General features: G+C 31.3%; 1 protein-coding gene across 3 annotated transcripts; it reads left to right on the top strand.

The window, feature by feature from the left end:
- Positions 1-5,464: 5,464 nt before the first annotated feature.
- Positions 5,465-8,774, top strand: LOC105788571 (uncharacterized). 3 transcript variants are annotated; one of them, XM_012615516.2, is made up of 7 exons: positions 5,468-5,741; positions 5,831-5,925; positions 6,049-6,067; positions 6,668-6,722; positions 7,351-7,418; positions 8,277-8,330; positions 8,448-8,774. In XM_012615516.2, exons 2-7 carry the CDS (start codon positions 5,838-5,840, stop codon positions 8,530-8,532), a joined length of 369 nt encoding a protein of 122 aa, XP_012470970.1. In that variant the 5' UTR covers positions 5,468-5,741; positions 5,831-5,837; the 3' UTR covers positions 8,533-8,774. The 3 variants fall into 3 exon arrangements, with proteins under 3 accessions (XP_052483347.1, XP_012470973.1, XP_012470970.1); XM_052627387.1 differs by lacking the exon at positions 8,277-8,330 and having other exon boundaries at positions 5,465-5,925; positions 7,340-7,418; XM_012615519.2 differs by lacking the exon at positions 8,277-8,330 and having other exon boundaries at positions 5,465-5,925.
- The last annotated feature ends 4,065 nt before the right edge of the window (positions 8,775-12,839 follow it).

Here is a 12,839-nt window from a genome sequence, read left to right on the forward strand (position 1 = left end):
AAACTTAGGTCAGTGCGACAATGGTTGTAGTTATTAATGGGTTGTGTAATAACAACAACTGTTGATGTGAGCATTGTTACATCATGTGACTCGACAAGAAAGACTCGAGATTAGCTTAAGCTCAAAGGGCCCAAATGCAAGATGAAATCGTTCAAAAACCATGCAACGTTTGCATTGGGCTTTTTGAGGCCAAATCATCCATCTCATTTTATTTATAATTCTACAGTTTTTTTATTAATTCTTATTTAGTATGAGTCATTAATATGTGTCTTAAGTGTTTTTAATGCTATTAGCTGTTAGTTAAGTTATTTGTTAGTTTTAATTGCGTGTTAAATGCATCTTGAGAACTAGTTACTAATTAATGTCTTGCATTATTTATCTGCATCTTTAAATTGTGACTTGCATTATGTGTTTTGTATGCATTAAAACATCTCACATGGTAATAGAGTTTGTGTTTTAATTATGTCATGCATTATGTAACTCATTTGTTTATTTAATTTTGATTATAGTGTGCAGCCAAAGAGTTATGTCTTGTCACTTGATTCATGTGTAGTTGAAAAGTCTTGTCTCTTCATTTTGATAAAGGCTTAATGCTTCTTAATTGTGTTGTTTTGTAGTCCCTTCATCTTCCTTAAAACCGAATGCCTTAATGCTTGTGTATTCATCTATTTTATTGGCACTATGATTGAGCTTTAAGTGCACTATTGGTTCATTTGAACAACCACCATAATGGACTTTGAGTGCTTGAAATCGAAATAGACTTGAAGAATCATTCTTGATCAATATGAATAGCCACCTACATGACAATTAATTAGTTATTAAGCATTGTCAACTTTTCATATTCTTTTTCAACTTAAAACACCTTATTTATAATGAAAAATTAACATACTATATAACTTATGCATAAAAAGTAACAACCAAAATAAATGACACACTTCACACACTTATAAAACTAACTCATGCTTAAACTAAATGAACAAATACGATGCTTAAATGCAAGGCTTAATGAAGATGCTAATTAAATAAACAAATGAGTTACATAACGCATGACATAATTAAAACACAAACTCTATTACCATGTGAGATGTTTTAATGCATGACTTAATTAAATATAAAACACAAAATGCAAGTCACAATTTAAAGATGCAGATAAATAATGCAAGACATTAATTAGTAACTAGTTCTCAAGATGCATTTAACACGCAATTAAAACTAACAACTAACTTAACTAAAAGCTAATAGCATTAAAAACACTTAAGACACATATTAATGTCTCATACTAAATAAGAATTAATAAGAACTGTAGAATTATAAATAAAATGATATGGACGGTTTGGCCTCAAAAAGCCCACATGCAAATGTTGTATGGGTTTTGAACGATTTCATCTTGCATTTGGGCCTTTTGAGCTTAGGCTAATCTCGAGTCCTTCTTGTCGAGTCACATAATGTGAACATGCTCACATCAACCGTCATCTCCCCGAAAGGACCATCACCTTAACTACACTGTAACAGTCACTCCCTGCTTAAGATTCCTCTTGCGTCTACGACAGTTCCGACCTTCAAATAAGAAGGAAGGTTATGGCCGAATCTGGCGATGTCACATGGAAAAGGATTTGAAGGCAAGATTGTCGAGTTTAAAAATCGTTACAATAAGTTAGCTTTTATTTAATTCAAAAAAAAACTAGTTGATTTGCTTTAAAACTTGTCTCTTAGCGGAAGCTTTTGTAACCAATTAATTTAGGGAAAATCATTTCTATTTACGAAAAACCTTAGTTTTTTAGAAAAAAACGTGTTTTGTAAAGTTGCAGCTTATAAAAAAATCTATAAAAAATAGTATAAAGTCCCAAATTTAAAGCCAACCAGTCCATAGTCTAGAAGATACATCAAAAACCCCCAAATAAGTAATAAATTATAGGCATTAACGAACAATAGTCTAAAATTTACGTGTGGCCACCGTCGAGTCCTCCGCTGCACCAACCCGTCAAGTCTGGGGATTACCTGTACAAATTAAACAAAGAAAGGGTTAGTTTTCGCAAACTCAGTGTGTAATCCCTACAGAAAACATGCATACAGATAATCAACAGAATTTAGTTAGATACAGTCTGGGGCTCGTGCTCATCACAAAATCAGTTTGGGCCTTAGCCCATTCAGATACAGTCTCAGAAATACATTAGGGCTTTGACCGATATCAGATACAGAATGTAGATACAGTAAATCAGAATCCTACCTACGAGCCTCTACACACCATCTCCGTCCAACCCTACACACCATGTGGGGATTAAATCAACCCACCCATCCCTACACACCATGTTGTACCGAAATGCGGCACATAATCAGAAGGTTGCGGTGAAACATGCCGGATAACATGCTTAATAGCCTTTCAGACACTTCCTCCAAATATCATCAACCCACCCCGATGCAATGCAACATACAAAATATGTCATGCCATTATGCAATTAATAGTACATACATTCAGATATCATAAGTCATGCTCGGTATAAAAATCAGACAGACATATCACACATATAAGGGTCTAAGTAAAGCTTACCGACCCTACAGTAGGTCCATAGTCGACTTGGGCGACCTGTGCAACCTTACAGAACTTTTCAGAAAAATGGGCTCACACGCCCATGTGGCCCACTTGACCCAAATTGGCCTTGGCTGCGTGATCTTTTTTAATGTAACCCGTGCTAGTTAATTAATCATATATGTTTTCACTATTTACTTGTATGTTCCTTCAAAGCTGCCTACTTGAGTCACTATTGCTAAATTATTTATATCTTGAGCTACATAATTCTGAATTAAGATCTGCTTGATGTATTTGAAACTAGACTCAAATACCTTTCACCATAAATTTTTCAGAATTTTTGGTTCAGCCAATAAGTACAGTAAAATCTTCAAACTTACCACTGCTCTGCTATCTGACAGCTTCGTCCCTTCTTTGCTAAAAATTAATTATCTCTTAGTACAAAATTTGGATGATGTTTCCATTTGTTTCTATTGAAAATAGACTCATTAATAATTTAAACATGTAAATTTTAACTCCTAATTATTTTTCTCCATTTTTTGATGATTTTACAAAGTCAGAACAGGGGAACCCAAATTCAATTTGATCTTGTCTCACAAAGTTTATTATACCTCACAATTAACAATTTCATTACTTACACCATTTCTTCTATGAGAAACTAGACTCAATAAGCTTTAATTCCATATTTTTTTCATCCTCTAATTTGATTTCCATAATTTATGGTGAATTTTGAAATTTAGCCTACTGCTGCTTTCCAAACAGCAAGTAATTTCAGCTTTTCGCCGAATCCCTTTTTTTTTGCGTTTCGGGTACACACCTGGTTTTGTTTGATGCTAAAACAGTCCCCAAGCACTCCAAAGCCTATAAAAAAGATACTCAACATCAATTTAACGGATTTACAAGTGAATTGACAACCAAGAATGAACAGAAACCCAACTTACCACCAACGATAACCCTCCCACTACACCAAAATAGGCTTTTAGCGGCACTTTTAGTGGCGTTTGGATAAAAAACTCCGGTAAAAATCGAGCATTAGCGGCAATTTATGGAAATCGCCACTAAAGATCGAGCATTAGAGGCGTTTTTTGAAAAACGCCGCAAAAAACCAAAACCCAACGGCGTCGTTTTCTTACCTTTCGGGGCTTTAACGGCGTTTTTGAAAAAGCGCCGCTAATGCTTGGGGCTTTAGCGGCGTTTCTAAAAAAGCGTCGATAATGCTCGGGGTTTTAACGACGTTTCTGAAAAAACGCCGCTAATGCTGGGGGCTTTAGCGGCGTTTTTGGAAAAGAGCTAAAAACATTTTATCTTAATTGATTTATTTATATTAATTAAATAAAATTCAATTTATTTCTAGTTGAATATTTAAAATCTTTAGGAAAAAAATAATAACACGTAGAAATAATTTGAAATAAAACACATGGAAAATTTAAAATATTATTATTTAAAATAATTTTAAAGTTTTTTGGGCACATGATTCTTGATTATTTTTAATTTATAAATTAAAAAATTTCTTATATAATCGTAAAAGAGATAGTATTAATTTTAAAATATTGAATTAATTATCACTATAGTTTAGGATTTTTGGTTTAAGGTATATGATTTATTTAATATTTAAGGTCGGTTTAGGAGTTGCTATTTTAAGGTTTAGGGAGTATGAATTTAGGGATTATGGATTAGGGGTTGGGATTTAAGGTTTAGAGGTTATGAGATTAGGGGTTAAGAGTTAGGGATTTAGGGTTTAGGGATTCATGGGTCGGGTTAGGGTTTTGGGTTTAGATTAATTATTTTTTAATTTATATTTTAAATATGTTTTTTAAGTTATATATTAAATAATTTCATATATAATTGAAAAAGATAAGATAGTATTAATTTTAAAATATTTAATTAGTTATCATTATAGTTTAGGGTTTATATGGTTTACGGTATATGGTTAATTTAAGATTTAAGGCCAGTTTAGGAGTTACTATTTTAAGGTTTGGGGATTATATATGGATTTAGGGATTATGGATTAGGCATTATGGTTTAAGGGTTGGGATTTAAGGTTTAGGGGTTAGGAATTAGGGTTAGGGGTTAAGAGTCAGGGATTTAGGGTTTCAAGGGTCGAGTTAAGGTTTAAGGTTTAGATTAAGTAGTTTTTTTTATTTTATATATTAAATATGTTCTTATATAATTGTAAAAGAGATAATAATAAATTTAATATATTGAAATCATGAGTATAGTTTATATTATTTAAGAGATATATAATAGATAGACTTTATGTATATTGAATGATTAATTTAGGGTTTAAGGTTTATTTGAGATTTGTTAAATGATACAATTTTATACAATTAATTAATGCTTTTATATTTAAAAATATTTAATCTAAACCATTTGATATATTTGATATGTATATATAGGTAATTATTTAATTTGGATAGGACCAAATTATAAGAAAAAAGGACAAAAATAAAAATGAAATAAAAACTAAAATTTATAATATTATCTAATTCTTTTAAATATTACTTAAAATTTTAATAATTTTTTATGTAAAATTTATATGAAAGATACAATAATTGAATATAAAAATATACGAGTTTTAGTGGCGTTTTCAGAAAAAAAACGCCATTACTATGTATTAAAAATTCCCAAAATGGCACCGTTTCAATAGAAGAATTTAAATTTCTTAGTGGCGTTTTCAAAAAAAACGCCGCAAAAGGTAGACATTACCGGCGTTTTGATAAAAAACGCCGCAAACATGTATGTATTGTAATTTTTCGATATGGTGTCGTTTAAGTTTAGGGATTAAATTTTAATTATGGCGTTTTTTCAGAAAATACCGTAAATATGAACTAAAATTTATCAAAACGACTCTGTTTCAAAGAATGAATGTAATCTTTTAGTGGCGTTTTTTATAAAACGCCGCAAATGTGGAAGCAAATAAAAGGTAATCAAAATCCCGCTCACTCCCAAAAAAATATGATTTTTGGTTACCCGCTCATTACTCCCTCTTCTTCTCATCTCCGTCGTGCGCCCTAAATCCCCCAAATAAAAGTTTGTTTTTTTTCAGCTGAAATTCCCCAAATAGAAATTGGACCGAGCAACTTTGCATCAAGGAAGAAGAAGAGTCGGAAAAACACAAGTAGCTAAGTTGCCCTTATGGCTTGTTATGGCGAGTATTTTTGGCATGTAATTCAGCTACAAAATTTTCAGTTTTTTGTTTGGAAAAAATAGAAAGGCAAATTCCCAAAGCCCTTTGGATTAAATGGTTTTAATTGTAGTAAATTTGACTTGCCCTTTTGTTTTACCTTAATCTACTTTTGCTAGTTTGTAGATGCTTTCCCTTTTCGTATTTTCTCTCTATTTTGATCATCTTCCAACAGATCGGCTTCAGATGGGTGAGGTAGTCTCTACAATTCCAAGTAGGTTTGCCTTTGCCGGCTACTCTCTCAATTCTTCTTTATCATTCTTGTTTTGGGTTTTCATTTTTTTTCTAAATCACTAACAGCTCCGATGCACCATTTTTTTGAACTCTTTTATTGCAGCAAGCAATGGCCCCAAAAGGTATTTGGATTTGGATTTTAGCTTTTATTGATTTTAGTTTCATTGGACGTAATTATGAACTCGTTGATGTCTCTCAAGCAAATGTATCAAGGCTAAAAGTTTATATTACTGGTTCATTGTTTTTATAGTTTTAGAAGTTGTATCTTTGGGTTTATTATGGTTCATTGTTTTTTTATTGGAATATGTAGTTGCTGCCCTCTTTGAATGTCACGAGAGGCCAGCCAGTTACAATATCTTTTGAAGTGATTTGTGTTAGATATTATTTTTGCAATGGCATTTGTCTGTGCAGGGGTGAATCCATAATTTATTTTAGGGGCCAAAATTGAATTGTAATTTTCTGAGATGTCAAATATATATTTTATCATGTATTAGTTTATGATTTTATAATTTTTGAAAGGATTAAGTACACTTTTTTTCCATTTTTTGTGGGGGCCAAAGCATAAATCTCCTTTATATTGATTTATAATTTGATCATATGTAAGGGGTTACAATTTGATCATATTATTGGTTTATCAACTGTTGGGAGATTGTTCTCATAACACTAGCTACTGGTCCATTCATTGTTGCTGCTGGAGGCATGTCTAATATATTTCTTCATAGGCTTGCTGAGAACATCCAAGATGCTTATGCTGAGGCAGCTAGCATTGCTGAACAGGTTTTTCCCTTCTCTCCTGGCTCCATTACTTTCAACCAGACTTATTTTCTTAATGTTGTTAAGTGAATTTAAAATCCCCCATATAGTTTGCTTTATGACCCCTCGGTTTTTAAAGTTTCACAATTTACTTCATATTCGTTATTTTAACCCTATTTATAAAATCTAAAAACTCTATTATATAAATTAGAAAATGCCCCTCCCCAGTACAAAAATAATTATAATCATGTTAATGAGTTGATATGTAGGGATTTCTTTGACTGGTTAGAGCAATTCTTATGAAATACAAAATTACAAATGATTCTTTTTTGTTAAGAACAAATGAAGATTAGTTGATGATGACAGGCTGTATATTATAAAACTAATGGTGGAATGGATCTTTTATCCTTAATCAAGCTGACTTCATGGGTACTTTTGAATTTTGAAATTTACTATTTCTAAAGAGCATCAAAACCAGATTTTCATTTTTTATTATTTTTTCTTTTGTGGGCTTTGTATTTTAATATATATACAGTCACAAAGAGCTCTATTTTTTTTAGCTGATGTTGCTTTCTTTTTGCCACCATTTCTTTTCTTTTTCATGGTCTCTCATTTTACCATTTGTTGCCTTCACCATGGAGATGGAGAAAAGGCTTCTCTTTTCACTTCTTTTATTCTCCCTGCTTCTTCTTTTGGATTCCTCTTCAGCTCAGATGCAAGGTATTTCCTTTTATTTATATTTGTGTAGTTATTTAATAAAATGGGTTCTCTTTGTTCGTTGTTTGCAACTTTCTCCATGTTTTGTGAAATTTATGCTTTTCTTGTGATATGTGGTTTAAGGGCATTGATTTTATGAGTTATCTCATATAATCTCTTGTATTTTTAGGCTGTTTTAACCTTATTAATACCTCATCTATTCCTCTAGAAAAATGTATCAATCTTGGGATCATTCTGTTTCAGGATTTTAACTTTGGGTTATATTTTGAGTGATATATTTGTTTTCTGTCTTCATTTTATCTTTATACGATTGCTATTGTGAGCTATTAGGAGTGGTTTTGTTTTTAGTGATTTGAACTTCATCTAGTGTAGCCAAGCTAACAACTAGTTATCTTTTTTGTGAAAAGAAAATTCTTTGCACTGTTCTTATTTTTTTTAAGATGTTATATGTTAGAAAATATTGACCATTGTAGATGAGCAAAAGAGGCAACAACTATGGCCAGAGGGCAGAAAATCTTTCTGGTTTTGAATTTGTGAAAAAACTGATGCATAGTTGACTGCTTACGTGTGTCAGAGGAAATTAGAATCCTAACCTATTGACCCGATTTCGGTGTTGCTTCCCTTACTGATAGAGAGCCTTGTTTTCATTATTGATGAGCCAACTCAAGGAGAAAATAGCAAAATTTAGTCATTCGTACAACGATTTAAACAGTTCTAACAATCTGTATTTTGTTCGATGACCTTCATACTTCATGGTTGTAGTATTTTTCCTAACACAGATTTTCTCTGCCTTATGCTGCCTATACGGTACCACATCCCAAAGGCCTTTTATTTGCTAATGTTTGTGGTATTTTCTTTCAGCTATGTTTTTGATGGGCAGCCTCCAGATTTGAAAAAACAAGAGCTTGCTAAGCGGTACTTTATTGTAAATTATTCAAATTGTTTTTTTTTTATGGTTTCCTTCAATATGACCGGAGCTTGATGAGTAGAATGTTGCTTTTTCATAATTTTTATACTAAATTTGTCATGTAGTTACTCAAAGAGGGCAGATGCTACTGAGGATTTGCAAGAAGCCATGGAGGTATTTTTCTTTGGTCAAACATGGAGTGATAAGTAAAGTTTTCTTTTATTGTTTCACCACTACGGAAAATTAAGGTGCTGTTGTTTTTATTATTAGACTGGAAATAAGGACATTGAAAAATTAAATATGTAGCCAAAATTTTGTCAGCTGTTAGTAGTAGATACTTGTAAAGTTCAATCAATTCAACGCTGCAAGAAAACAGAAGCGTATGTATAATAACCGTATTTGTAGTACTAATTTTTGTTATATAATAATGAAAGGAATATATGTTCTTTTCCCGTATAATGAAATTTATTTTTTTTTAGGAAATTTAATTGTTTATGTTAATTTATTTATTTATTATAGGTGAATGTTGAAATTTATTACTATAATTTATTTTACTTTTATTGTTAATGAAAAGTAATACATTCAAAATAAAATTTGACCTTTCCATTTGTTATTATAAAAATTTATTTAATAAAAATGTTTAGCGGAATGACACTTTTAGTGGCGTTTGTGAAAAAAGCGCCGCTAAAAGTCATGATCTATAGCGGCGTTTGTGGGAAAAGCACCGCTAAGGGTCATGACTTTTAGCAGCGTTTATTTTTAAAAACGACGCAAAAGTTAGCGGCGTTGTCAACAACGGCATTTTTAAGCGCCGTTAAAGGCATAAAAAATGCCGCTAAAAACCTGTTTTGGTGTAGTGTTCGTTTAACTATTGTTAAGACGAGAACACTGAATTCACCAGTCCGAGCCTCCCCTTACACCAAAATCGTAGAGAAAAAAACATTACCACTTCAGTCATTAAGAGATTCATGACAGAAATGAAGCGGAACACTTACCGAAACTAAGCGAGCACTAACCGCGTGCGAAAACGAAGGAAAATAAATGGATTAGGGAAAAATCAAGAAGAAGAAAAAGAAGAGAAAGATGGAAAAACTGTAACACCCCCAACCCGTATCCGTTACCGAAATGGGATTATGAGGCATTATCGAACGATGCACTACTTTCATACATTTAACTAATCACCTTATAAAATTTTTATATACATTATAATCATGCATTTATTACTATCTAAAATAGCATGTATCAAAACTCATTGATTAATAGTATATGTGGCAAAGATTCATGGAAACATGGTCTATTAACTAGCATTACTCACTGTATATATATAATACCTCAAAACATAATTACCAATTTCATTAACTTGCTTGCATAAATAATAACACTAAATAAAAAACATTACATGTCAATAAATATCAAAACAACACATCACCATAATGTCGTACTATTTGACCGAATATAAGCATGCACTCAAACTACTCATTATCAAAAATTAACACGTTACTATTCATTTGGTCATTTTCCAAAGCTTGAGCCAAATGCAAGTGTATTTAATATTTATGCTTTAACAATGTCCACTATAAACTTAATCCAAACATTTAACAAGTCAAAACATTTCAAAGAACTAAACCTATATATATCAAACATAATTTGCCTATATCATTAACTCATCACAAATATACATATATGCATAATACATAAAACCATATTGACTAACACTTTAACTAACCAAAATCAAATCCATACATGATAATGTTACCTATCATAAAATATATAACAAGGTCATATACAACATTAATTCAATGATCTCATATTCAACTAATACATAATTAAACCTATAACCAAAAATTTTATCATTTCCTTCTATAAACCAATACCAAAATCAAGCATAACCACTATTAAATTTTATACCCAAATACTACGTTTCAATCAACTTACATTTTATTTTACCATGCTAAAAACGAACCAACTAACAAACCATTTATTAAACTCATAAGTACATATGCCGAATTACAAATAGCTCATAACCATCACGCATAAATTATTTATCCTAGCCGAACATACATCTGTAAAATTACTGGTTGTTTCCAATTCAATTTACCAAAGTGATTATACCCTGAAAAACCAAATTCATTTAACCAAAATTCCATATTCAAATTCCTAATTCATAGTATAAACCACACATACCAATTACAACCATAATGATCATTAACATAAACTAAACAAATGATTTCGTATTTTAATCAACATTTCCGCACAACAATTAAATCAAAATCATCACTTATACTTACCTCTTATGAACCGAATTTAACTATTATTACATCTATAATACATCCAACAATATTACCTATTTACCCAATCTTATAACCTAAGATTCACAACATCAAGCATAATCCAAGTATCACATATACAAATAAATGCACATTACTATCGAAGCAAGCTTAAACCATGATCAAATTCACACAACCATTATCATAGTATACCAAGCTCATCACACATATATATACCATGATCAAAATTATATACTTAATCATCATCTTTAGTCATTTTCGTATGGCTCATATATACAATACCAAACTTATCAAAACATAATCTAACTTATACATGCCATACATTCAAGTTCAAACTTATAAAATACCGAAAACAACCGATAGTGTAATAAACTTTGCTGACGATCCCTGAGCCTATAACTAGCTTCCAATTATCTATAAAACATAGGCAAACAATATACACACAATAAGCTACCATAGCTTAGTAAGTCATAAGAAAATAAACATCTCAATAACATAAACAACTTAATTAACCAAACCAATGTATACTATTTTAATCACATTTAAATTCAAGCTTATAGTTTCATAACCCACATATTTTATTCATATGTAAACTTTAACTTGTCCAATATACCTATATACTTTATCAATTTATCATCAAATTCTCAAAATCATATTATCATATATATATCCGAATATACAAATGCCTTCATGTACCTATACTCATTAATCAAGCTTAATCTCACATATTTATACATATCATAAGGCCGAATATACTTCTCATAAACACATACATTTTCAATAGCATCATGAATAATTTTTATCACATATTAAGAAAGCAATTTACCTTATTACCAATTAGGTAAACCACTATCACATACCTGATCATTTTAGCTCGTTTAACATGTTCAATCACATTTATCATTGCCCGTTGAACCATTCGGAATTAAATAGAGTGCTTGAAGAATCACATTTATTGTACAATGCCAACGTCCCACACGTGGTCTTACATGTATTCACATAGCGATGCCACTGTCCCACACAGGGTCTTATTCGTAATTACAAATCAATTGCCACTATCCCACACAGGGTCTTACTCGAAAACACTTATCGAAATTCCTTTGGTTCGTACAAGACTTTCAGACGTCGTAATTCAATCGAATCAAATTTGAACATATTATTTCTATGCATAATCATATTAGGCTATCACAATTATAAACTCATAAAATTCATATCAGCATATTAAGTTTACATATAATCAAAATTAACAATGTTTATTTGCCTATAGACTTACCTCGGACGAAGACGGACGAGCCGGGACGACTATTCCACAACTTTAGATTTCTCCCGATCCATTTTCGATTTCTTCTTTTCTTGATATTAATTAAACCTAGAAGTGGCTGAACCTTGTTGTTCTTCTTTTTTTTCTTTTTCTTTTCTATATTCGGCTAAAGATAAGCACTAATGCATGTATTTTTAATTTATGTTTTATTATAATACATAATAATATGCAATTTACAACTTTAACCTTGGTAATATAATAAGAAAACTACATAATGCATGCCATTACCGTCCATTAACATATATAGTGGCCTAATTTCCTTTTAAGGACTTAACAATTAATAAACCATAGCTAATTAGTACTTTAATAAATAGAATGTAACTTTTACATTTTACGCAATTAAGCCCTTTTTATTAAATCGACACTCAAACGACAAAATTAAAACATGAAAATTTCATGGATATAAATTCACATAGTATAAACACAGATAATAATATTTAAATATTTTTCTAACTCGGATTCATGGTCCCAAAACCACCGTTCCGAATAGGGTCAAAATCGGGTTGTTACAAAAACTCAGAGAATTTCGGCAAGAGGAGAGGGAGAAGAATAGACGACATAATTTTTTTTGAAAAAGAGAGTCAAAATTCGGTTATGGGAAAAAAATTTCGATAACCTCCAAAATCCCTTAATCTTCTCCCCTAATTCCCACTATACATCCACTACTCAGAATCCCCCTATTACACAACTCTATCCCGAAACCTGAGCAAAAAAAATAATACCCTTGCCTGCATAGGGATTTGAACATAAGACCTCCACCATAATAACACACCATTTAACCACCAGACTAGCAAACCCATTTTGATGTAATTTACCCAACAATCAAATAAAAACCTACTAAACAAGAGTAAGGCCTAATTCATTCAAGATACCAAAATTTGCCTAAGCGAAGGCTTGAACTTGGGACC

This window comes from Gossypium raimondii, chromosome 2 (assembly GCF_025698545.1).
Source record: "Gossypium raimondii isolate GPD5lz chromosome 2, ASM2569854v1, whole genome shotgun sequence".
Classification (NCBI taxonomy): Eukaryota; Viridiplantae; Streptophyta; class Magnoliopsida; order Malvales; family Malvaceae; genus Gossypium; species Gossypium raimondii.

Bases quoted from the DNA above. Each gene is read 5' to 3' on its own strand.
- LOC105788571 (XM_012615516.2), top strand. From the start codon at position 5,838: ATGCTTTCCCTTTTCGTATTTTCTCTCTATTTTGATCATCTTCCAACA. The intron at 6,723-7,350 runs GTTTTTCCCTTC...GATGGAGAAAAG, and splicing joins CAGCTAGCATTGCTGAACAG to GCTTCTCTTTTCACTTCTTT. The intron at 7,419-8,276 runs GTATTTCCTTTT...ATTTTCTTTCAG, and splicing joins CTCTTCAGCTCAGATGCAAG to CTATGTTTTTGATGGGCAGC.